The sequence below is a fragment of the Quercus lobata genome, chromosome 2 (assembly GCF_001633185.2).
Source record: "Quercus lobata isolate SW786 chromosome 2, ValleyOak3.0 Primary Assembly, whole genome shotgun sequence".
Lineage (NCBI taxonomy): Eukaryota > Viridiplantae > Streptophyta > Magnoliopsida > Fagales > Fagaceae > Quercus > Quercus lobata.
Window position 1 is genome coordinate 29,917,123 of NC_044905.1, and position 27,080 is coordinate 29,944,202.

Genomic DNA, 27,080 nt, shown 5'->3' on the forward strand with positions numbered 1-27,080 from the left:
TATATAAAGAGGACCAAGCTACACACTAACAAGGGGGACCACCATCCATTCCTCTCTCATCCCCTTATTTTGAAACTTCATTCACTTTGCTACCCATATCTCTAAGCATTTCTATACTTCTCCATCTCTCTTACAAAAGTATCTCTTCTTAGATAACACCATTACAACACACCTATTACATCACACCATTATCCATTACCCATCTTTCCCACACTCTATTATTCTGAAATATCATCATTTTATTGCCCATAGATACATCTCCATCTCTTTCTCTATTTCTCTTACAACACCTCTCTTCTTAGAAAGCTACATAACCAATGTCATAACACAAAAAACAACTTCAGCAGCAACTATAAGCTCATGTATTTACTATATTCAACCTTCATATTATCTATCTCATACTCCCATATATTTTACAAACACATTCCTCACAAACTATCCATACATACTTTTTACATATATTTCTAACCTATCTTACAAACACCATATCTCACAAAACATATATATTTCTTACCATCTCCATACATCTTAAAAGATACCAAACACTCTTCCAAGAACACATTACAAAAGCCCTTTCTCATGGAAGGCATATGAACATTGAAGACTAAAAGTCCTTCTCTTAGAAGGCACAATGATTTTATATTAAAGTCATTTTCATGAAAGACATAAATTTCTAATACTAAAAGTTCTTCTTATGGAAGGCAATAACACTTATATTTGACTAAAAACTAAAAACTAAAGGATAAACCTAACCAACCTATGCACACGGCTGGACATATTCTCTCTCCTTCCAGTTGCACTAATTTTTCCCCTTTAATCATGAAGTCACCATGAAAGGACTCATAATATCATATTGTACCGCTGGACTCATTTTCTCATGCTATTGAAATGTTAAGTCCACTGATGTTATACGGCTGGAGCTACAAACTATGAAGATAAATCATTATATTTTTATCTTCAAATTTATATTATTAAGTATATTTTATTCATTATCATTATACCACTCGATTAATGTTATTATACCACTAGAATGTTATTAGCTCATTAACATTATACAACTGGAGCCACGAATCATATAAAGTACAAAGTGATGCTATACAACTGTTAAGGAAGGAAAATGATGCCTCTGAATGAAATGTCGGGAAACCAAACCGAGACTCAACTATGGGCTCTTGAGATGACACCCATAGGCTTTTGGTGTGATGACAAGCCTATCTAAACAAGAAGAAACAAGAACTGCACTTAACAAAACAGCAACAAAGGCCCAATAAAAAATACGTTACAATACTTAATTAGTATATTAGTGGTCCTATTTTGATAGTCCAAGGGAAAACGATTTCTCCAGCAGTAAGGGTGAAGTTATACTTAAGTCTAAAAGATGAATTGTCCAACGGTAAAAGTGGAATTACACAGTCCAGCCATCAATAATTAGATAGTATTTAAGCAAATTTTAGGTCCTTATGTGTCTCGTTCAAGAGGAATTTATGTTGCTTTCAGCCATCATTAGATCAATGTGAGGGAAAAGTTCAATTGTTACAAATACATCATATCCTTCAATAGAAAAGTAAAAAGTAAAGATTAAAGGTTCCCTAGGAAGAAAAAATGGAGGATTAATCGGCATGGTGTGAAGGGAGAGAAAGATCCCCAGCTCAGTGCAACAAGTATCTAAATTAAGACTTTAGTGGGTGTAAACTTATAAGACATGAATAAGATGAATGTGGGCTACTTTTGAGTGAGTGAGATGGGATTGATACTGAGACTAAAGTCTTTTGTGGGTAATAGGTTGTTTGTGGCTAGCTGGAAGACACTTATGAGCTGTGGTAGTGTAAAGGGAGGAGAAGAATATCTGGGATCAGATGGGTATGGGTTAAAGGTGATGGATGGTGAGCTAGAAGATAGTTGAACCACTAGTAAAAATGGCCAACGAATTTCAGAGTCTCAGAGGGGTGGCTTAGTTGGTTTTTTGGTTAGCTTGCTTGTGCTTTTATAATGGAGTTTTCAGAGAAGCATTTATTGACAAAGCTCCAAAAAACATGTGACCACTCAGAGGTGATGAATTAGAGTTAAGCTTCCCTGGGATTTTTGCTCAGAAGTAGGAAAATCCATTTAGGGGGTTGCTTTGCTTTTTTGGGTAATGATGGGAATTTAGAGCTTTTTGCATTAAATGCCAGGATTCTTGAGGCTGAGCTTGATTATTGTGATTTGAGGTGTGTATCATGAGTGAATCCTAATGTTGCAATTGAGATTCGGACCCTTGAGAAGTAAGATTTAACACCCCAAGCCAGGTGTCAAGTTCTAATCTACTTCAAGGGGGTTTTGTTGGAGATCCCTTTATGCCCTCCAAACCACATGTTCCCAATTTTCTTCCTTTAGGATTCATGGGCTTGGCACATGAATCACATCTTAAACATTTTTAGCATTTTTAACATCAATTTGTTTGGAGTTTGAACAATTTGGTTTTAGCTCCCCTTCCGCTGGAGGTGCAGTTTTGGGGAAGATGATGAAGTTTCATCATTCTTTAGGCTTCAGCTGATGTGACAGCCCTTGGGCACTATTCACTTCAGGTGGGGGGTGACAGAAAATTGAGGGGACAGCCTTTAGTCCATTCTCAAAGGCTTGGTTCCCTTGTATGAGTCCCTAATTGCTCTTTTTGATTAGGACTGAACAAGGGCTGTTCTCCTTTGCCTTTTGCTGGTGTTTCTTGCTCACATGGGCTGAGTTATGTGTGCATATTGTCATGGGTTTTTATTCCTCTTGGAATTTTATTAGTAAACATTTTTTGGGTTTTTCATAAATACTTGCAATGGGCCTTTGGGCAATTTGTTGTAATGTTTGAAACAATAGGACAAGTTTCAAAATATTTTTGTAAATAATATTTACTTTGACGAATTCTATGTTGCAAATAATGTTCATGGTTTCTAATAATTGCATCATGACTTAAATGAAGATCTTGTGGGTTTGAATGTTTACCATGAGTGTTGAAGGTGTATATTATGGATGTTGCGATGCAAATGACGTCCATGTATTTCATGGGTTTTATAATACGAGAACATAATCTTCAAGATAGCTCTCAATGAGTTTTTTCATAAGATGATTGCCATGGTAACATTTTAACGTGATATTTTTTCTTTGCCAAGCATTGATAATCTTGGACTCTTTTCTTTTTGATGAAGTAGTGCCAATGAAAAATTGGGCTTTGATGTTGCCAATAGGAATTGGGCTTTGATATTGCTAATGAGAATTGGGCTTTGATGTTGCCAATAAGAATTGGGCTTTGATGTTGCCAATAAGAATTGGGCTTTAATGTTGCCAATAAGAATTGGGCTTTAATGTTGCTAATGAGAATTGGGCTTTGATGTTGCCAATAAGAATTGAGTTTTGATATTACCAATAAGAATTGGGTTTTGATGTTGCCAATGAGAATTGGGTTTTGATGTTGCCAATAAGAATTGGGTTTTGATGTTGCCAATGAGAATTGGGTTTTGATATTGCCAATAAGAATTGGGCTTTGGATGAATGAATTGCCATGAGTTTGAATCATGGGCTTTGATTATGGATTTGAATTCCATTGATAAAATTGTTTTGCCATGGACTTGAATCATGGGCTTTTCAAATATTGTCAAGCATAAGTATTCTTGGACTTTAAATATAATAAGGTGTGTGTATTTGAAAGTGAATAGGTGGTACTTAAATAAAATTAGGTGTAATAAAAAAAAGTACCCTAACAACGACTAGAGCCATAAACTATGAAGATAAGTCATTATATTTTTATCCCTAAAATTATACTATTGAGTATATTTTATTTTATTATTATTGTACTGCTGTACTCATATTATTATACCACTGGAATGTTATTAGCTTACTAACGCTATATGGCTGGAGCCATAAATCATATAAAGAATGAAGTGTTGCTATACAGTTGGAGTTAGAAACATAAAAGCTCATTAACGCTATACGTCTGGAGCCACAAATCATATAAAGAACAAAGTGATGCTATATGGCAGAAGCCTCAAACTATGAAGCTCACTAATGCTATACGGCTGGAGTCACAAATCATATAAAGAATGAAGTGCTACTATACAGTTGGAGTCAGAAACATAAAAGATAAGTCAACGTTTTCTCCATTTTTGAAATTACATTATTAAGTATATGTTAACTCATTATCATTTTACCGCTGGATGCAAATTACTTTAATATTATCTCACCATTTAATAAATATGGATTCACTAATGCTTCATTAATAAACATATATATTAATAAATTGAATCCATATCACTACCGGACATGTATTATTTGAATATAGACTATTGATGGACATACATTACTTGGACATAGACCATTGCTGGACATACCTTATTATATTGAACATGAACTATATCGTAGCTGGATATGGACTATTGGACTCATCCCATTATTGGACATTTGATACCTAATTAATTATTTTCTAATATTAGACATCACTTAATATACATAATAATGATGTTCAACTAATCATTTAATTGAAGCTATTCAATTAAATATATTATTTATTTATTTCAACCATTATCATGATTCTAAGACTTTGGACTTTATCTATTTTGTAGGCTTAAAAATATACCAGAAGCCATTGGTCTATGCGGCCCAATGTCGAGTTCTGGGTTGAAATCCTCAAAACAAATCTGGGCTTAGCAAAGTCACAGCTCCAGCGGAAGACACGTGGCTACGCACAAAAAACTGGTTGACAATGGGCATTTACCCCTTTTGTCCAAAAGATGTAGCAAAATGCTCCTGTTTTGAAACTATCTAGAAAAATGTCCCTATTTTGAAACTCTATTTAATGAAAATTGAGTAATGTGAGAAAAACTCGAGTTTCCATGTATTTTTTTTTTTTTTTTAAGTTTGATTTCACATAACTCGATTTTCTAAAAATCGAGTTTAAAATAAGGGCATTTTGCTAAATAGTTTTAGAACATGAGCATTTTACTGGAAAATTTTGGCGAATGGGACAAATGCCCATTTTGGCCCACTATCCTGTATTAGTTTCTCCTAGCATTTATTGTGCTCAAGATTATAAAGGAATTATTACAAGTTTATTGTCATTTTTTTTCGCAGGAAGTTTATTGTCATTTTTATTATTATTTAATATTACCTTACAATTTTCTTTTTGTAAAAATTATTCGTGTTCTATAGTTGTTTTCTTCCGGTATTGCCCTTCCTCAACTAAATTTCTAGCTCTGTAATTGCTCATGATTTCTTCATATAGATATAAAAAATTCCAAATTGACATTATGCACGCACCATGTTGCCATACTTTTCAAATCAAATAAGTTCTACATAAATCCAAAAGAATGTTACAACTCAGATGGAGTTCGTAAGATTAGTTTTGGTAAACTATATTAAGAAATGAAGGATCATAATTTCGATCTATATGTGATTTATTTAGGATAAAATGTGGAATAAATTTTTGATATTTTTAATTTCGGTGTCATAATTGGATTTTTTAAAATATTTTAGAATTTTATTTTCTTATTTCTAGGGAGTAGGGAATTCGTTTTTAATCAAAAAGAGTCATTGTATGTCAGAAATATTTACTAACCTTTCTAATTAAGGATAGTTTTTGCTTGAAACCTTTATTAATTTTAGCAAAAATGTACATCTAAATTAGAATGAGATGTAGCCATTTCGAGCATTTTGATCAATGCAACAACAATAATAACAAAACTTGAGTCCCAAAATTTTGGAATATGCTGTGAATCCTTCAGATTAATTAGATAGGATTTGTCACATGTATTTTTTTTTTCCTCCATTCTATTATATCTAAAATTATATTATTTATTACTTTTCTCAATTGACATATCTTTTCTTATTTCTACCAAAGTGATTTTTGGTTTCCTCTACCTTTTTTTTTCCCCCGACTTTGATCAGTTCACTCTTCCTCTAGTGGATGCGCTTCTCCACTTCATCCACCTTGCTCATATGTTACAATTCACACACTTTTCAATTTCTTCACCTTTATGAAATATTGATCTAAGAAATAGAAAACTATCATTCTTTAGTATCTCTTGACCATTAAGTATTAAAGCCCTTTCATTTTTGTTTCTACTTTTACTAAACTTATATTCTATGTATTCTATTTTAATCATACTTAATCGAAATTTTTTAGATTCTACATTGTCTTGCCAAATTCCTAATTTGGCATTAATTCCACTTCTAATTCCATTCACCACAACTATATCATCTACAAAAGGCATACATTAAGGGACTTACTTTTAGATTAATGTAATGACTCATCCGTTATTAGTGCAAAGATATATGGACTTAATGTTGATCCTTGTTATATATGCAATAGATTCACCCATAGGAGGTTTTATTTATTTATTTATTTATTTTTTATTTTTTGAAAGCAAGCCGCTGGAACCTTGCTATGTCCTTTACTCAAAGGTTAGGTGCGGGTGTTAGAACTCATCATGCAAAATTTATGCGAAAAGGGAGGACTTCAGAAACTTCATAGAAGATTACAAAGAAAAGAAACTCAAATATAAAAAGATCCTTTATTTATAATAATAAAAAAAAAATAAATAAGGAAAAGTTCTCAGATTACATGCAGTATTATATTCTAAACATTGACACCGTAACATTTGACATAGCAAGAGTACTAGATAAAACCTATTTTGAAGAGAATATACCCCATCTAGAAGAGATTCATAAACTCATTACTCATTCCTAATAATATTATTTGGGGTAGTCGCTTACTGACGATATGATTTACATGTTTCAAATATTCTGAATAAAACAAAACACATAAATATTTTATAGGCTCTTAAAAGAGATGGTGGTGCTTCTTTCCATGAGCCTTCTCTTCTTCTTTCTTTGCTTCTTTCTTCTTATGATGCTCATGGAACGCATACCCACCGGCTCCTACTGCAACTGCTGCTGCAATCTCCTCTTCTATCTTGTGCTTGTGGGCATGCTCTGGATCTTTCTTTGCCTTATGCTTTTCATGCTGAAACAATAATTGAAACAAATTAAAGTTCTAGTACGAATTTGAAAAGGGCTAAAACAACTATACACAAATAAATTTTAAGGTCAATTGAATTCAACATAGATAGATTTTATTTCCATCAAGAAATCCCGAATATGCATGCATGCGCGCACTGAAACTCCTGATAGAGCTAACACAACACATGACTAAATAACTAATGAAGTGCTACGTATATAGTAGCTTTGCTGCTTTTAATTTGTAAAAAGTTTATTTGTTTGTCTTCGCAGCAAGTTTTTTTTGTTTTCTCCAGTGTATATGTATTATGTGTAGGATCATATATGCTATTGTATAGTGCTTTGTTTTCAATGATATCTCTCATTCATCCCCAAAAAAACATTCTTTTCTATAGCGTTTTCGATTAATTAAAGATATTGGTTCATGCTACTCGAGATCAAAAACAGTGTCTGTAACAATAATAGAAAAACTTCAATACAATGAAAATAGCAATTTTTAAAACGTAAACAGGCAATTATAAAAAAAGAAAAATGTAGGAATTAAAAGGAAATATGGCTACTAGACGAGGAAGATTACCAAGGCATAAGCTCCAGCAGCAACAGCACCAAGCTCACCTAGGTGCTCGCGATGCTTGTCGTGCTTCTCTTCCTTCTTATAATCAACAGGTTTTTCCTCATCTTTATTGTGGTTGTGATGATGGTCGTGGTGCTGGTGGTGGTCAGCCATCGTGGTGGTAGAGTATTATATGTGACTTGAGAAAGCACAAGAACTACAATGCCAGAAATCAAAGAGAAAGGTTATTAATTGCCCTGTGATGTGGTTAAGGGTTTGGGTTAGGGTGATTATATATAGTGGTGATCATGGTCAAATGAATAAGCCCTCCCCCAGGCCATGAATTTTGTCATCAAAGGTCAAGACTTAAGAAGTAAGTTATATCTATAATCTATAATACCCCTAAACCTTACGCTTAATCGGAAAAAAACTTCAGAACAACCTCATAAAAATATATTTACAACTCTATTTAAAATATCTACAAAATAGGGTACTTTTCTACTAATTTATGTCTTAAAAAAAGAAAAAAACTTCATCACACGCACAAAACACGAATAATAAGGCTAACGTGTATATATATATATATATATATATATATATAATCTCTAAATCATGACCTATGATGACAAAAATTCAGGCCAATATATTATAGATTATAGATTATAGATATAACTTACTCCTTAAGTCTTGACCTTTGATGACAAAATTCATGACCTGGGGGAGGGCTTAGTCATTTGACCATGATAACCAATATATATAAAAATATTAATCACCTTAACCCAAACCCTTAATCCACGTCACAGAGCAATAGAATAACCTTTCTCATTGATTTCTGGCATTGTAGTTCTTGTTTACATTTTTTGTCCCGACAACTTTAAAGATCTTACAAGCAAATCATACGTTTGAGTTAGTTAAAAAAAATTTCATTTTTTTTTTGGTTATATTTATTTATATAAAATTTCAATTTGGCTAAGAATAGTTAGTTAAAGAATATAGTTGTAAGGTAGTTTAGCTTAAGCCACATGACTTTGCACTTAAAATTAAATAGCATAATCTAGGCTTTTGTAAAGGGTATTCAATTGAAATTTGTATATTTATATTCTGTTTGTTTTGAAGTAAAATATTTTTAAATGTAAAATATTTTACATGTAAAAATTTTTATGTATAAAACATTGTCAGTAAAATATTTTCAAGTGTTAAGTATGACAAGTAAATTTTTTTAAGTAAATCACCAAAGCAATGGCTCAACACCAAAGCTGTTGGTGCTGAAGGTCCGGTGACCAAACCACTAAAATTGGCAGTAAGAGCAATAGTTTCGGCGACCGGACTACTGACAATCATTGTCAAAGCAATATCTCAGGTAACTGGGCTGCCAACACCAATTGACAAAATGATATCTTCAATTACAGACCTCCGACACCAGTTGAAGGGTCGCGTTTTTGGTCATTGTCGCCAATGAGGCGTCTCTGGCCATCGAACTGCCAACATCGATCATCGGTAAGACGTCTCCTACCACTAGACTGCTGACATCGATCGTCGAAGTTGAGTCATTAGCCACTACACTGCCGTAACCGTTGAACTTGAGTTTGTTTCTTAGTTTCCTGACCAAGCAACTTAACATCTTTCCCATTTCCCTCATTAATTGTTTCTTATTGTATCATAATTTCCTAACCACATCATCATTTTAACAAATTTGTTTTGAGTATCCTAGTATTAAGATTAACTCTTTATCATGCCAGTATGCAAATGCAAATACTTCTCTTCCATCGGCCAGTGTTAAACTCTGATGATGCCGAAAAATCACCAGTGAGTCACACGACCCTTATGCACTCACAACAATACCTGCACAACAAAAAGAGAAGACCTAACAGAGAGTACCAGTATGGTGCCAACCGAAGACCCTCCCAAGGTTAAGTTGGAAAACTTCTCACAACTCTAGAGTGCCAAAGTTGGGGTGAATTATGTGTACATTGATCTGTAAGGGACTTGGGGTTTTTATAGTAGTATAGTAGCGTAGGGTTGACATCCTTACCTTAGTTAAGAAGATATTTCCTTATAGGAGAGATCCTCTATAATTCATGTATCTTGCGGAATTCTTTCCTTGTAGGAGTCTTCTTGTTTATGGTTAAGCATGGGGCATAAGATGTTTCCTTATACATGCATGCGTGGAGACCAAGGCAACCCATGTCAGACTTGTCAAAAGTTTATGTATCCCTTTCAATTTCAAACCGTCAACTTCCTGTTTCGTCGTCCTAGGTGTCGTCGTCAGCTTTGAGGTGGAACTGTAGACCTTTGTGCCGTTGCCATCTTTCATGAGTAAAGCTGATGGATTTATTGGGACTGTCACCTTTTGCCTTACCATGAGTGGATTACGAAATTACCCTTATCAATTGCCCCCTACTCCATAGTCTCGTCAGCTTCAGCTGATGGGCTATGGAGTTGGTTTTGTGGTTTTTATTATTAATTATTATTTGTTCAAGAGAAAAGTGAGGTCATTGATGGGTGATACCTCGAGCAGCCTTTATTAAATGCTTGGACATTTATGGGTCATTTTTCTAGTTAATCACTTCTTTGGTGAGGCTGTCAACTTAGATTCTTAGAATGAATCTATCGCTTGTAGGTAGTCAGATGTCTAGAGATGCGACGAGTGAATAGTCGTCAGTCCGTGAGGGAGCGGGCTACGACGAGGTCTCTCGTTCAGGTCAAGAGCCCGAGGAGGGCTTCTCCTGGTTGTCAGAGAGGGAAACATCAACCCAATCTCTTGATGAGGAAGTGGAGAGTTATAGAGGAGAAGATAGGGGAGTGGTGAGTGACGAGGATGATGAGGGGGAAGAAGAGAGAGAGAGAGAGAGTGACAGGGATAATAATGACGATGACGAGGAGGCTTTAGAGAGTACCTCAAGAAGCCTCGAAGATGACCGTCATTTCATCCTCCCCAAGATATGGACTGTCAATGACTTTTTGCCGACGACGTCGGACAAGGTATTCAATACATAACGTGACCATTACCAAATTCTAGATGACATCCCAATCCGTCTCCTTGGGAAGTTTGAGAAATGCTATTTAAGGAAGACCACGGATGTTGGCATGTACAATGCCATGTTCGCAACAGGATTGAGGCTGCTATTGACGGCACTTCACCGTCAGTTGGCCAATTTTTTGGGTTTGTCTGTCAGCCAAATTGCCACTAATGCTTGGAGGATATTTATTGGGATTGAGATTTTGTGGGGTCGTCTAAGTTGCAGGAACCGTCAGCTAACCATTGACGAGTTCTTTTGGTGCTCTTGACCTTAACATATAGTCTCGTCCTAGGGGATATACCACTTCGCGGGAAGGAAGGAGGGGCTGAAGCTGGTATCTGACATGCATGACTCCAATAGGAATTGAAAGGGCAGGTGTTTTTTTGTCAAAGGGACGAATTGGGTATGTCATCAAGAAGAGTGGGAGACGATGCCTCATGGTTTTGACAACATTTGGGCTTTTGTCAAGGATTCAGGTTAATCTCGTCTGTCCCTTTCCTTCGTTTATTTGTTTCAAACCTCTAACGTCATCTATTTTTCTTGTTTTCAGCTAGTGTTCGTCCACATATTACAGACGAGCAAGAAACCTTTATCCATCGGGTAATAGAGATCCCATTGGAGGAGCGAAAGTGTCAGGACCCGACACTACACCTTTACTGAGGAGGTCTGGAGTCGACGCTGATAGCTCATAAGCTAAACGCATAAGTATCCCTTAATTTCTCCCGTCGTTTTTGTACTGGTTACTTGTTATAATACTCATCATTTTTCTTTGCAAAAATGGAGGTAGCCAGGCAAAGTCTAAACTCTAGAAAATTAAAACTTAAAATTAAATTTTCATTAAAATTGTTTACTTATTTTATAATTTATTATTACTATTTATTTAATAATTTAGTTTTAATTATTTTAAAAAAAAATTAGCTTACATGTGAAAGTCAAAATTACTTTTTGTAATCGACGATGTGATGAAATTTGTACTCCTATAAAATATTTCTTGTATTACTCTATTTTTTAAATTTTTTTAAAGTTCACTTGGGTTAAAAATTTAATAAAATGAAAAGAAATAATAAATTACTTAGATAACATCAAGAAGATTAACTGAAATGATAGGAAAATATTATTCTTAACATTACACACAAAGAAACCGGATGACAAACAATGAACAAGGACACGTATACCAACCAAGTAAGCATTCACAAACTCACTCTCTCGCCCACCACAAAGTATTATTTAGGGTAGTTGCTTACTGGTATAAACACAACACAGCTCGAAGTAAATACTGGGAAAAAAAAAAAAGACACATTGAAAGAGAGATCTAGAATCTAGATGGTGTGTCTTGGATGGATGGATGGATGGATCGATCGTGTTGTTTTCAACCCAAAAGGTGGTGGTGCTTCTTTCCATGAGCCTCTTCGTCTTGTTCCTTTGCCTCTTTCTTCTCATGATGCTCATGGAAGGCATATCCACCAGCTCCAACTGCAGCCGCTGCTGCAATCTCCTCTTCTATCTTGTGCTTGTGGGCATGCTCTGGATCTTTCTTTGACTTATGCTTCTCGTGCTGAAATATATCATTATCAGGAAAAAGAAGAAAAAACTTTAGCCTTATTATTAAAGATCACCATATATAAACTAATATATATATACACAACAAAGGTAGGGTATTACCAAGGCATAAGCACCAGCTGTGACAGCACCCATCTCGCCAAGGTGCTCGAGATTCTTGTGGTGCTTCTCTTCCTTCCTGTAGTCAACCTCAGACTCGGTGGAGATGGTGGTGGCACCATATCCTTCTGTGGTCGACTCACTGTTCCCAGTCTCAGCATAACCAGCAGGAGTCTCAGTGTAGACAGTTTCAACAGGCTTATCCTCGTCCTTGTTGTGATGGAAAAGGTGTTGGTGGTGATGCTTCTCTTCAGCCATGGAATTGGAGTTTGAAGTTGAGTTAACAAAGCTAGCGTTAAATTAAGGAGAGAATAAGAAAGAGAGGTAGTTGATGGTTTTTATAATGAAGTTTAGGTAGAGAGCTCCTGGTATTTATAGGGGATAGTGGCCAAGTGCCACATACTCACTTGCTGGACATAATTTTTTTTTTTTTTTTAATTTTAAATTTTTAGAAACAAATACACTACAAGACATGGAGAGATAGAAGTTTTAATCCAAAATCATATCACAAATTTTACTTTAAAGTTATGGTAATTAACTCTTAAAGAATGGTAGAGTAAGTCATACTACAAACAATACTTTCTTAAACAATATAGGACAATTATTGCATAATGACCACGTGGTTGATTTGTTTTACGGGCAAAAATCATATATTTCATTAAAAAAATAATATCATATTATATATACTATATAATGGATAATAAAATAAAAGGTTGGACCTAGAAGTAAATTAAATTTTAGATAGATACAACAACTAATTTGTTCATATCATCCTCTCAAAAAAAATTGTTCATATCATTTTTTTTACTGCCTTATATTTATTTTTTAGATAAATAAAAAAATTATTAATTTTTTTATATCAATTTTTTCTCTACTTTATCTCTTCTTTGAATCAATTTTTAGATATAAACAACAAATAAAATATTTTTATCTACTACTTTTTTAAAAGATAAAAACAATAACTAATTGTTGTTATCTACTACTTTTTTTTATCTCTAATATCTTTTCAATTATTTAGATAAACACAAAAACTTAATAATTCATATCAACTCTTTTTTTCTCAATTTTTTATTCTCTATCTTATTTGAATTTTGAACTTGCACAATTTTTATTTTACTTTTTCTAATTCACGGTTTCTTCTTCCAATTTTATTTTATTTATTAAATAAAACGTTTTAATTATATCAACGCCCCTCTTTTTTGAAAAAGAGGAGAAAAAGAGGGGCGTTGATATCATTAAAGCAATATACAGGTGGCGAAGTGAAGGCAAATTTTTGCCTTCACTTTGCCACCTGTATTGCTTTAAAATACGCTTAAAAAAAAAAAAAAAAAAAAAAACTATTTATTCTAATCTATTAACTTAATTACTGCACAAGAACTCCAGATGATCTTAATATATAATATTTTTTTAACCCGATAATCTTAACAATAAAGACCCATTGAAAAAGAGATCTAGACGGTGTCTTAGATTTGTGGATTCTTTCCATCTGAAACTAAAATAAGAGAAAATGTTTGAGAGTGCATGTGCAATTGTTATTATTTCCTATTCCTGACGTGCATTTGGGATAATACCCCATGCCGCATGGTCGATCTTCCTACCCATTTCTGGATCAAACTGGGGAGCTCGTTTTATAAGGGAAGAGACCCTTTCCAAGATTGACGCTGAGACTGAGTAACAAAACACTTGGCACTAATCAATGTTATTTAACCCAATTATTGTTTTTGGCACTAAGAATGGTTGTTCTAGACTTCTAGTTAGTTTATACCTTACCAGATATCACCTTGGTGGTGAGATTCTTCCTAAAGTGAACCTTCTTTTCTTTGATTTTATTTATTAGTATTACATGTGATGTGATTATTGCTTTATTTTTGTGATAAAGTTGGCATCCATCGATGCAGCTGAAACAGGTACACATGTATTGCCTAGTAGCTAATTAGCAAGTTCCCATCAATCAAGCACCTCTCCTTGTGGTCATTTAAATATTTTAAGTTTAAGATCCATTTGGGTTTCTGTAAAGATTATGTGATCACATTTCTTTGCTTATAGGAAAAAAAGAGTTTCGTCTTTTAAGAGTTTTCGTGCTTATGTCAAAAGGAAGCGTATATGCAATAGAAGTGACCTTGTCAACATTGATGAAGTGCCGTCCTATTATAACTTATCTCTCTAGTCTCTACATATGTCATGTGTGCAACTATGTATCTATACGTGAAGTGATTTTATTTGCCCACACTTTCTTCTAAATTCCATTTTATATGGGATTATTTTATCGGCCTAATAATACCATCCAAATCTTCAACTTCACTCTACCAGAAAAACTACCTTTATATAAATTTTGAATTGTTCAATGTCCTTAGAATATTTTTTTATAAAAAATGTAAGAGATGAGTGGACTGGACTTATCTCCTCAAAAGTATTAATTTAACCTTGAACATAGTTTAGGCACTTATAAACAGATCTAGTCATTTCTCAAAAAATTTAGACGTCCCTCATAAATTGTGAAGAGAGCAAGGGAAAGCCGGAAAGGGGTGGGAGACAAGGAGAGGCAGAAAATGGGCTCAGATTTTTCAGCATAAAACATTTTTGGGATTTTTGGGAAATTTAGGAGTGTTCATTCGTCAATTAAAAATATTTTCGTTTAACCAGCATTTTTAGCAGGACCGAATATCTAGAAAAAAAAAGTTCTTTGCCAATTTAACACAGATTGAGATCTTCTAAAATTCCTAGAGTTTTCTATAAAAGTGGAGCTCTTTAAATTTCCACATTTCTTTTAAAATAATTAATGGTTAGTGTAGGGGTGGGCTTTAACTCTTAAGTCCAAAAGATGAATGGACTAAGGTCCAAAGAGCCCAATACAATAAATTTGTAGAGGTGGGCTGAAAAGCTAGGCTTTAATGAAGTAGATGACGCCCTTAATGGGCTAAGGATGGTAAGAGAACAAGGAAAAGCAATAAAAAGACAAACGTGACACACGGAAATTCTTCCTCGGCAATGTCCGTGGAGAGTAGTTCTTGAATATATTTCTCTTAACTTTAATTACAGTCACTTTTCTTAATACTACAGTGTTTTCACTACAGATTTTGTGTCCCCCCTTGGCCTTTGAAGGGTCTCTCGCATTATATAGCTCCCTTCAGGCAACCTTAGCCCTCCATTTGTTGATTGTCCAATATACCACTTGAGTGCTTGTTTCATTAGACACCTTCCCAAGCTCCTTGTGAGTTATGGTGGCCAAGGTAACACTGTTCAGGGGTCTTCTCCACATAAATCTAACCAGGGGTTTGGTGAGATGCATTAAATGTGGGGGCAGTCACCATCCCTTCAGTTATGTCAGGTCTAACCCCTCTCCGAAACTTTTTCTCAGTAGTAGGACCCCTTCTGGCAATGTGCCACTAATGTGGCCTTACTGTCCGAGCACGTGGCCTCCTCAGCTTGGCAATGGACTCCTCGACCATGGATATGACACGTGGCACAAGTGCCCTATTTAAATTATTGTACCCCACAATAGCCCCATAAAACTTTTTTTTTTTTTTTTCAAGGAGAAAAATGAGGTTTTGACTTTGGAGTATTAACTCCACACATTTCTTTGATTTCGACATGTGAAAGCGTCATTTCGCATGTCCCGCAACCATTCTAGCGCTTCCGAGTATGCAACGTCCCATTAAATGCTCTAAGCGGCGCTTTGTTCCCCACATCCAACGGTGAGATGGAGATCCTACAGCTGGCGATTCTCCTCAAAATTTGGGTGGGATAACTCCCACCCAATTTCGTCTCCTATATAAGGTGTTTGGAGGAGTTATTTTTCTCACTTTACAAATCTTCAACCTCTCCAAACTTACAGACTTGCAAACCTTCAGGACTTTCTAATTTTCTGAGTCTTCCAGATTTTTCAAAAAAATCCTTTAAACCTTTAACAAGTTCAGGAAGCACCCCTCATGTTCACTTTCATAAGTTTTTACTCTTTTAGGTTCTTTTCTCTTCGGCTAGTCTCCCTGGCCTTCTGTTCTTTGATTTCTTTCCTTGAAAACTTCTTTCCCTTCACCTTAGTTTGCTTAGATGGGTAGGTTCGCTCACCTCATAGACTCTCTCACCAGTATAGAGGGATTTAGGGCTAAGTATCACATTCCCTAGGGAGTTTCCCTGCGGTATTGTGCCCCAAACCTGTTGCTTACCCATAGGAATGAAAGGGAGGTCGTCATTCCCATGATCACCTTCATAGAAGGAGGAATAACGCTCCCTATGGGTAGGGCAACCAAAGATTACTTAATCGCCCTTAGGCTGTGCCCCCATTAGTGTGCGTCTAACCTCTTTAGGATTCTGGGTAGTGTAGACGTTCTCAATGAGCATATGAGGCTAAACTTCACCTAGCACAACGTCGTTTGAATGTACGAGTGCTACCAGCTCGCGGACTTATGGTATTACCTTAAGTCCAGATCCTCTGTTGTCAGGCTTGTCTCGTGCCTCCCCAAATCCAACAAGAGCATGAAGGATAACTTTTTGATAGTCTTGGGGGAATGGTACAACAGTCTTTATTGCCCAGTTCAGGAGGGAGAGCTAGGAGGGGTACCTTAGGTTTAGGTCTTTCCTTCCTTTTTTTTAACATAGGCATTAGCTTTGCAATTTCACTGCTTTCTTCTTTCTTTTAGTATTCTGTTTACTACTGATGGATGGTTTCGTTATCCTGACCTTGGTTTTACTTCTTGGATGTTTTTGTAGATAAAAGATATGTAGCTCCCAAACTTAGCCTCGTCAACGTCACGGGTCTCAACAAGGTGCTAAGATCTGAAGTATTCGTGAGCAAAGACAGGCAATTGTGAGTTGTCCACCTCATCCCCGACTTTGAGCTCCTATCGGATAATTTTCAGGACGTGGGCCACGCAATGAGAGTAGGGGATCCTTGGCTAGCTCGAATAGATGTCTCAGTGCTCGGTTTTCTCACCCAAGAAGATCTCCCACCAGTTGAGCTGCCCCTCCACCGTTCCCCCTCATGAGGTAGCGACTCCAAGGGAAGAGACAGCCTCCTCGCACCTGTCACTTGAAACTGAGATAGACCAATTTTGTCTTGAGGGAGAAGGAGAGGACTAAGAAGAGCCTATGGTTCAAATATTAGACTCGGAAGGGGAGCTTGACAGGTCCTCCGTTGCTCGTTTCCCAGACGATAGTTCCGAAGAGGAAGAAGAAATGGCCCTAAATTAGAGGAAATGCCTGAAGGAGCTCCTCGTAGGGAGGAATAAGAGCACCTTAGGGTCCCAACCTCTGCCTGCTCTCCCCCCCTCCTCCTCCTCCTACAGTTGGTTTGCTCCAAATCCCCAACTTAAAGAAGAAGAGGAAGGAGAAGGAGATAGCCAAAGAGGGGGAGGTGATCCCCCAAAAGGAGCCCAAGCAACAGAAAACGGCCAAAGACAAAGGGCAGGCCTCTTTGGTGGAGAGTAAGGAGACCAAGCACTCAGTCGACATGTGCCATCCAACTTGGAATCCCCTGTTGAAGTTGGATGGCGAGGCGGTACCCTGAAACTCCTCAATCAGGGAGTTCCAAAGAGGCCACGCCTCTTACGTGGCTGAGGTTCTAGAGCGTCCCCTCATGCTGCCCAAGGATATGGATGTTTTGAAGCACATGAGGTAGCTGGACCTCTTCCTGTCCCTAAAGAGGGATCTAACCCTGGTAAGTTCCTCGACATACTTCAATAGGAGTGCTTTCCTTTCTTTCTTTCTTTTCTTTTCATTTTTTTTTTTTTTTAACATACTCTTCTGTTGTTTATGTGCAGGCTATCCAGAAGGTTTTTGTAGCCGAGAAATGGGTTAAGGATGCCAGGAACGAGGGTAGGGTTGAGACCAACCTCCTTGTCGAGGCCAATAAGGCCTTGGGAGCCGCTAAGCAGGAAAACCAAGAGCACGCCACTAAGCTGACCATGGAGGAGAGGGCATGGAAGAGTGTTGAGGCCGGTCTAAAAAAAGCCCAGGACCAGGCTAAGGATCAACACAAAAGGGTCTATCACACCGAGATAGAGCTAGCCATAGAGAAACAATAGGTCCTAGAGCTGAAGGCAGAGCTTCAGAGGGCTAAGGAAGCTGCCCGAATGGCCAAGGAAGTTGCAGAGGCCTTGGAACAGGCATCCTATAACCGTGGGGTGCAAGAAACTGAGATTCGGCTGGCAGAGGTTTACAAGGACTACTACAAGGAAGTATGGATAGAGGCGCTCAACCTAACAGGAGTCCCTGCTACCTCCGAGTGGAGGAACGTTGAAAACATCTTCTACCTCGAGGACATCTGCGAAGTTCCAGCTGTGCTCCCTCCTCCCGTTGCTCTTGCCTTACTCCCCTTTGAGCAGCCCTCCACCACCCAGGCCTCTCTTCCTCCTCCTGAAGTCTCCAAAGGGCCTGACAAGATTGGTGACCAAGGCCAGGAGGCCGAGGTGGCCAAGGGCAAGGGGGTTGGCCAAGATGGTCCTTGGCCCGAGGATAAAGGCAAGGGTAAGGAGGTTAAGCCCCTGCAAGAGCCTAAGGGTATAGAGGCTGCTCTCACGATCAAGGATGCCATCTCCAAGTCCAAGACAGCTGATCCCAAAGATGACCCTCCCCAAGCCAAGACGTAGGTATAGGATCTTTTTCCTCTACTTTTCTCTTCTTTTTTGTACTTTTCTCTTTCTTTTTTCTTTTTTTTTTTCTTTGCTGTGGCATTTTGCCACTGTTTATAATGTACCCCTTTTCTTTTGTTTAATGAAAAGATATCAATTTTTGCTTCATGAATCTTTATTTTCTTTGCAATATTTATCTACAGTTGGTGTAGTTATCATTTTGCCCTCCGATGAGACTTGAGATTGATGAAGTTTTTAAGGGTGAATACCCAGACTTTAACAAAAGCTAACAGTAATGAATTGTTGCTAATTCAAATTAATTAAACGTGTATAAACAGTGAGAAAAATGGCTATGTGCTGGTACCAAAAACTGTACAATCAACAGGGGCGTCTAAGTTTTTAAAGAGAGACATAACACTTAGAGAAATAATGAGAAGTATCACTTTACTCAGAGCATGTGGTCCGAGAAGCCAAGCACAACCAAGGTTCTTGTTTAATAATTAGGGAAATACTAGAAAGTGTTAATACCCAGACTTTAACAAAAGCTAACAGTAATGAATTGTTGCTAATTCAAATTAATTAAACATGTATAAACAGTGAGAAAAATGGCTATGTGCTGGTACCAAAAACTGTACAATCAACAGGGGGGTCTAAGTTTTTAAAGAGAGACATAACACTTAGAGAAATAATGAGAAGTATCACTTTACTCAGAGCATGTGGTCCGAGAAGCCAAGCACAACCAAGGTTCTTGTTTAATAATTAGGGAAATACTAGAAAGTGTTAATTTACCCAAGGCATGTGGTCTGAGGAGTCAGGCATGATCAAGATTCTTTTTAATACTTAGAAATAATGTGAAGTATTAATTTACCCAAGACATGTGGTCTGAGGAGCCAGGCATGGCCAAGGTTTTATTTAGCACTTAGAAATAATGGATAACGTTAATTTACCCAAGGCATGTGGTCTGAGGAGCCAAGCATGGCCAAGGTTCTGTTTAACACTTAGAAATAATGTGAACTATTAATTTACCCAAAACATGTGGCCCGAGGAGTCAGGCATGACCAAGGTTCTATTTAATACTTGGAGAAATAATGGAAAGTGTTAATTTACCCATGGCATGTGGTTTGAGGAGCCAGGCATGGCCAAGGTTTTGTTTAACACTTAGAAATAATGTGAAATATTAATTTACCCAAGGTATGTGGTCCGAGGAGCCAAGCATGGCCAAAGTTCAGTTTAACACTTAGAAATAATGTGAAGTATTAATTTACCCAAGGCATGTGGTTCGAGAAGCCAAGCATGACCAAGGTTCTATCTAATACTTAGAGAAATATTGGAAAGTGTTGATTTACCCAAGACATGTGGTTTGAGGAGCCAGGCATGGCCAAGGTTCTGTTTAACACTTAGAAATTATAAAGTATTAATTTGCCCAAGGCATGTGGTCTAAAGAGTCAAGCATGGCCAAGGTTCTGTTTAATACTTAGAGAAATAACCAAGAATATTAATTTACCCAAGACATGTGGTCCAAGGAGCTAGGCATGGCCAATGTTCAGTTGAACACTTAGAAATAATAGATAATGTTAATTTACCCAAGGCATGTGGTCTGAGGAGTTAGGCATGACCAAGGTTCTGTTTAACACTTAGAAATAATGTGAAGTATTAATTTACCCAAAGTATGTGGTCCGAGGAGCCAGGCATGACCAAGGTTCTATTTAATACTTAGAGAAATAATGGAGAGTGTTAATTTACCCAAGGCATGTGGTCCGAGGAGTCAGGCATGGCCAAGGTTTTGTTTAACACTTAGAAATAATGTGAAGTATTAATTTACCCAAGGCATGTGATCCGAGAAGCCAGGCACGACCAAGGTTCTATTTAATACTTACAGAAATAATGGAGAGTGTTAATTTATCCAAGGCATATGGTCTGAGGAGCCAGGCGTGGCCAAGGTTCTGTTTAACACTTACAAATTATGAAGTATTAATTTGCCCAAGGCATGTAATTTGAAGAGTCAGGCATGGCCAAGGTTCTATTTAATACTTAGAGAAATAACCAAGAATATTAATTTACCCAAGGTATGTGGTCCGAGGAGTCAGGCATAACCATAGTTCTGTTTAATATTCAAACAAGCAATAGAAGCAACACATAATGTCATAAGTGAAAACATGGCAGAGCTGCTTTTCATTAATAATAGTAGATTCACAGGTTATTTACATTCCAAGGTCGCAGCATGACTTTTTTGTCTAGATCTTCTAGGAAGTATGCTTCTACACCAACTACCGAGATGATACGCTACAGCCTTTCCCAATTGGGCCCTAACTTCCCCTATGCTGGATTTTTTGAAGTGCCCACCACCTTCCTCAAAACTAAGTCCCTTGGGTTCAACAGTCTTAACTTCACACCAAAGTCATACCCTTGCTTGAGTTTTTGCTGGTAATACGCTATTTGAACCATGGCGTTTTCTCCCCGCTCCTTAACTAGGTCCAGGCTCTTTTCTAGTAGGTTGTCATTGCTGTCTGGAGTGAATGAGCTAGTTCTCAGCATTGGGAATCCAGTCTCCAGAGGAATCACAACCTCGGCCCCATAGGTCATTGAAAAGGGGGTCTCCCCTGTTGACCTGTGAAGAGTGGTCCGATATGTCCAGAGGACATGTGGAAGCTCATCCACCCATTTGCCCTTTGCATCGTCTAACCTTTTCTTGAGTCCATTTACTATAACCTTATTAACGGTCTTGGCTTGCCCGTTCCCCTCGGGGTAAGCTAGAGTGGAGTACCTATTTGTGATACCCAATTCACCACAGTACCTTTTGGAAGCTTTGCTATCAAACTGAAGTCCGTTGTCTGAGATGAGGGTATAAGAAATCCCAAACCAAGTGACAATGTTCTACCACACAAACCTCTTGGCATCCACATCCCTAATGTTTGCCAATAGCTTAGCTTCAACCCACTTGGTGAAGTAATCAGTGTCGACCAAAAGCCATATCCTTTCCTGATGCCTTGGGGAAGGGTCCCACAATATCCAAGCCCCACTGAGCAAAAGGTTAGGGACTAGACAGAGGATTAAGAATGCCCCCTGGTTGATGAATGTTGGGAACGAATTTTTGACATTGGTCATACTTCTTTACGTATTCTTGCACTTCCCTTTGCATATTGGGCCGACAATATCCTTGCGTAAGGGCCCTGTGAGACAAGGATCTGCCTCTTGTATGACTTCCATAAATTCCCTCATGCAACTCTTCTAGGAGTGGTTCTACTGCTTCAAGATGGATGCATAGTAGATACGACCCAAAAAAAAAGCGTTTGTACAACTTTTGGTCCTCAGACAGCCAAAATCGCCCAGCCTTCCTTCTCACCTTATCAGCCTCGCCCTTCTCCTTGAGTAAGATGTCATCTTTAAGGAATAGGACAATAGGATCCATCCAACTAGGTCCCACCCTCAGTGGATGAACCTGGACCTTCTTCCTCTCCATCTCAATAGGGTTGCATAGGTCCTCAACCAGGATGACTTGAGGTAGACTCTACACCGAAGAGGTTGCAAGAGTGGCAAGGAAATCAGCATGCGTATTTCTGCTTCTAGGGATTTGGTGCAAGGAAAAATAGTCAAATCCTGATTGCAAGTCTTTAGCCCAGTTTAGGTATTCTTGCATTCTCACATCCTTGGCCTCCAATTCCCCCCTTTACTTGGCCTACAACCAACATCGAATCTGAAAACATTTCCACTGCTCTTCCTCCTATTTTCTAAACCATAGCCATCCCTTCTAGCAAAGCCTCGTACTCGGCTTCTTTGTTCGTGGCCGAGAAGCCCAGTCTTAAGGATTTCTCGATGATAATTCTTTCAGGAGATACCACAACTAGCCCCACTCCTGATCCCTTCTGGTTTGTCGCGCCATTAACATACACCTTCCAAGGTAGAGGTTCCTGTAAGGAGATCATCCCAACTAATTTTCCATCCATGCTCGGCCTCTCACCGCTTTCTTCAAGCGCAGGTTTAGCGAACTCAGCTACTAAGTCTACGAGGACCTGCCCCTTTATAGAGGTCTGAGGCATGTATTTGATATCGAAGGTTCCTAAGATTGTTGCCCATTTTACAACCCTCCCCATGTAATCAGCTTTCCGAAGCAGTGATTGGAGAGGGAGTTGGGTTAGAACCACAACAGTGTGAGCCTGGAAGTAGTGTAGGAGCTTCCATATAGCGTGCACTACTGCCAAGATAGCCCTTTCCAGTGGTAAGTAGTGAACCTTTGCCTCATATAATGACTTGCTCACATAATAAACCAGTCTCTGCACCCCATTCTCATCTCACATCAGTACCAGACTCACCACATGCGAGGCTACAACAATGTAAGCGAACAGAACCTCATCCTCCTTGGGCTTAGACATAATAGGTGGCTGAGAAAGATATTCCTTCAATTTTTGGAAAGCCGAGGAACACTCCTCTGTCCATTCAAATCCCTTCCACTTATGCAACAGCTGGAAGAAAGGCCTACACCTATTTGGTGATCGAGAAATCAATCAATTCAAAGCGGTAGTCATTCCTATCAACTTTTGGACCTCTTTGGGATTTTGGGGAGGCTGTAGGTCGTGGATTGCTCTAATCTGATCTGGGTCGACTTCAATTCCATGGTGGGTAACCACATAACCCAGAAACTTGCCAGAGCCCATTCCAAAAGAACACTTAGCGGCATTGAGGTGCAGTTTGTGTCTCCTCAGTATCTCGAAAATAGCTCCGAGATCATTTATGTGCTCAGACTCCACCTTACTTTTTACCACCATATCGTCTATGTAAACCTCAATGTTCTTGCACAGTTATGGTTCGAACATCTTGATCATCATTCTTTAATAAGTAGACCCCGCATTCTTCAGCCTAAATGACATCACTTTATAATGATAATTTCCTGTGGGTGTGACGAAAGAAGTCTTCTCCTAATCACTCTGAGCCAAGGGTATCTGGTGGTATCCTTAGAAAGCATCCAAGAAGCTCATCCGAGGATGGCCTGCAGTTGCATTCACCAGCTGATCTATCCGAAGTAGGGGGAAAGGATCCTTTGGGCAAGCCTTATTTAAGTCTGTGAAATCTACACACACCCGCCATTTTCCACTTTTCTTCTTCACCACCACCGTGTTAGCCAACCACTCGGGGTAAAACACTTCCTTTATGGCCCCAGCCCGCTTAAGTTTAAGCACTTCTTCCTTAACAGCATTAGAATGTTCTTTGGATGAGCGTTGAGGTGATTGCTTTTGGGGGAGGACAAATCGATTGATGTTTAAATGGTTACAAATGAAGTCTGAATCCACCCCAGGGGCCTCGTAAGCACTCCATACAAACACGTCGATATTTTTTTTGTGAAAACCTATTAGCTCTTCCTTCTCTCAAGAAGGCAGTTGAACTCCGACCTGGAAGAATTTCTCCTCGCTGTTGCCAATAACAATATTCTCCAGTTGCTCACACTTAGCCTCTTTTGCTGCTGCTGCCCTCGGAGACAACTCTAGCACCCTTGATTGCTATAAGCCCTTCACCGCGGAGGCCGAGGACTCGCCCCCGGTCTAATGTCTAATTGCGGCCACCATGCATTGCCTAGTCATGGATTGGCTTCCCACTAGTTCCTCAACCCATCCCCCAGACAGATATTTCACCTTTAGGTGTAGGGTGGAAGGTACAACCCCCATGACGTGAAGTTAAGGCCTTGCCACAATGGCAGTGTAAAGGGAATAGGTGTCTACCACGATAAAGTTCACTTCCATAAGCTATGTCCCTGTCTGAACAGGTAGTCGGATTTGGCCTTTTGGAAAGACGACCTTACCGTTAAACCCTATTAGAGGGGAATTATAGTGTGTCAGGTTCTAGAACCTCAGCTTCAATTCCTTAAATAGGTCATGGTACATGATCTCCATGTCGCTGCCTTGGTTTACCAGCACCCTCTTCACATCGTACCCTCCCATCCTGAGGGTAACTACTAGGGCATCATTGTGTGGTTGCAAGGTCCCCACTTTGTCTTCGTCAAAAAAGCTTAATGCTGGTTGGACCTCCACTCTACTCCTCTTTGAATCAGGGGATGAGCCATCTGTAGGTGGCCGAGCCACAGACATCACCCTGGATGGCTGAGAACCAGTCCTTCCTAGGGTAGCTAGGATGATGCTAATTGTACCCAAAGGCAACCTTGTGGAAACATCCCTCTAAGCCCCTGACCCCATCTAACCGCCCTGTCCGTTGGGCTGATGCAAGAATTGCTTCAACTTTCCTGCCTTAACTAATTGCTCCAAATGGCTCTATAAAGTCCTACAATCCTTGGTAGTGTGCCCCCATTCCTGGTGGAACTGGTAATGAAGACTTTGGTTGCATTTCATAAGGTTTCCTGCCATCTTGTTTGGCCATTGAAAATATAGCTCGTTCTTTATTTTTTCTAGAATTTGGTGTACCGGCTCTTGGAACACAATACTAATTACCTAAGGAGTAGTTGATCCAAAGTGTCTTGCAAAGTCTCTCCGAGGTCGGCTGTTATTGTACCTGTCCGACCTGAGATCCCTTCTGTCTTAAGGGACCACCTTAGCCTTCCCCTTTCCCTGTTGCTGGTCCTCCTCGACCGCTTATATTCATCAATAAGATCCATGAGCCTATGCACATTCTTAACTGGTTTCTTGGACAAAAACTTTCTTAGATCATGCTCGACTAGCAGGCCGACCTTAAAGGTTCTTATAGCCACGTCATCAAAGTCCCCATCAATCTTGTTAAACATCTCCCAATACATGTCGGAGTACATTTTCAATGTCTCCCCCTCCAGCATTGTCATGGTCAGCAAAAAGTCCAAAGGCTAAGGAACCCTGCTGCAAGTCACAAAATGGGCCCCAAACGCTCGAGTAAGCCTTTTAAAGGAGTCGATAGAGCCTTCCTTTAGGCCATCAAACCACCTCATTGCCATAAGCCCCAAGTTGGATAGGAACACCTTGCACATCAAGGCCTCGCTCTTGGAGTGCATAGCCATTTTCTGGTTGAAGTGGCTTACATGCTCCATGAAGTCCGTCCTTCCATTGTATATGGTGAAAGTTGGTTAAGTAAAATGCCAAGGAAGTTTTCCCCTTTCGATTCTATGTGTAAACGGTGATTTGAAGATCTGGTTAAGGGCCCTGCTCATAACATCATTGCTCAGACCTTTGTGTGGCGGACTTTTACTCCTCCGCTCATAGTGGCGGTCTTCGTCGCATGAAAAAAACTCACTGGGAGGAGTCCTAGACCTAAGCCTATAGCTACCATCCTCCTCATCCTCAGAGGAAGGGTCAGAATCTAAGGGAGTCCTTCTTCGTCACTCGCGGCACAGTGTCCTACGGAGACGGTCAATCCCTAGCTGCAAGCTTCTGGTATTCTCCTCGTGGGAGATATGACTCCCCCCTCAAGACTGGCTCCTGCTAGTATGCATGGTATGCGCACTAACCTCACAGTCCCTCCTCCGCTCAAGGTTCAGGAACCGATCTTGACGTTGGGAGCCAATAGACTCCTCCTGGTCCTGCCCTGATCCTACTATGGTTGGACGTCGAACTCATTGTAGGGGCAGGCTTTAACTCTTAAGTCCAAAAGATGAATGGACTAAGGTCCAAAGAGCCCAGTACAAAAAAATTGTAGAAAGTAGGCTGAAAAGCTAGGTTTTAATGAAGTGGACGACGCCCTTAATGGGCTAAGGATGGTAAGAGAACAAGGAAAAGCAATAAATAGACAAATGTGACACACAGAAATTCTTCCTCGGAAATGTCCAAAGAGAGTAGTTCTTGAATATATTTCTCTTAGCTTTGATTACAACCACTTTTCTTAATACTACAATGTTTTCACTATAGATTTTGTGTCCCCCCTTAGCCTTTGGAGGGTCTCTCACATTATATAGCTCCCTTTAGGCGATCTTAACCCTCCATTTGTTGATTGTCTAGTACACCACTTGAGTGTTTGTCTCATCATACACCTTCCCAAGCCTCTTGTAAGTTATGACGGCCAAAACAGCACTATTCAAGTGTCTTCTTCACATAAATGCAGCCAGGAAGTTTGGTGGGATGCATTAAATGTGGGGGCAACCACCACCCCTTTAGTCATATCAAGGCTAACCCCTCTTCGATACTTTTTCCCAGTAGTAGGACCTCCTCTGGCAATGTTCCACTGATGTGGCCTTACTATCCGAGCGCGTGGCCTCCTCGGCTATGGATATGACACGTGGCATAGGTGCCTTATTTAAATTCTTGTACCCCATAGTTAGGATACTTCCTCACCATCAATCCATTAATACAATCCTAAATTGGTTAAACTTATATTTTAATAACCATTTTATTTTCCTGA

At 38.8% G+C, this 27,080-nt stretch overlaps 2 protein-coding genes across 2 annotated transcripts; both read right to left on the bottom strand.

The window, feature by feature from the left end:
* Positions 1–6,507: 6,507 nt before the first annotated feature.
* Positions 6,508–7,794, bottom strand: LOC115975261 (abscisic stress-ripening protein 2-like). Its single transcript, XM_031095972.1, has 2 exons — positions 7,553–7,794; positions 6,508–6,982 (listed from the first exon to the last, which is right to left on the bottom strand). Exons 1-2 carry the CDS (start codon positions 7,700–7,702, stop codon positions 6,800–6,802), a joined length of 333 nt encoding a protein of 110 aa, XP_030951832.1. The 5' UTR covers positions 7,703–7,794; the 3' UTR covers positions 6,508–6,799.
* Positions 7,795–11,649: 3,855 nt separating this feature from the next.
* On the bottom strand, positions 11,650–12,554 carry LOC115975260 (abscisic stress-ripening protein 2-like). Its single transcript, XM_031095971.1, has 2 exons — positions 12,211–12,554; positions 11,650–12,103 (listed from the first exon to the last, which is right to left on the bottom strand). The coding sequence occupies exons 1-2, from the start codon at positions 12,463–12,465 to the stop codon at positions 11,918–11,920; spliced, it is 441 nt and encodes a 146-aa protein (XP_030951831.1). The 5' UTR covers positions 12,466–12,554; the 3' UTR covers positions 11,650–11,917.
* Between the last annotated feature and the right edge of the window lie 14,526 nt (positions 12,555–27,080).

Coding starts and splice junctions, on each gene's coding strand:
- LOC115975261 (XM_031095972.1), bottom strand. CDS start 7,702: ATGGCTGACCACCACCAGCACCACGACCATCATCACAACCACAATAAA. Junction 6,983..7,552: donor CTGCTGGAGCTTATGCCTTG/GTAATCTTCCTC, acceptor TTATTGTTTCAG/CATGAAAAGCATAAGGCAAA.
- LOC115975260 (XM_031095971.1), bottom strand. CDS start 12,465: ATGGCTGAAGAGAAGCATCACCACCAACACCTTTTCCATCACAACAAG. Junction 12,104..12,210: donor CAGCTGGTGCTTATGCCTTG/GTAATACCCTAC, acceptor GATATATTTCAG/CACGAGAAGCATAAGTCAAA.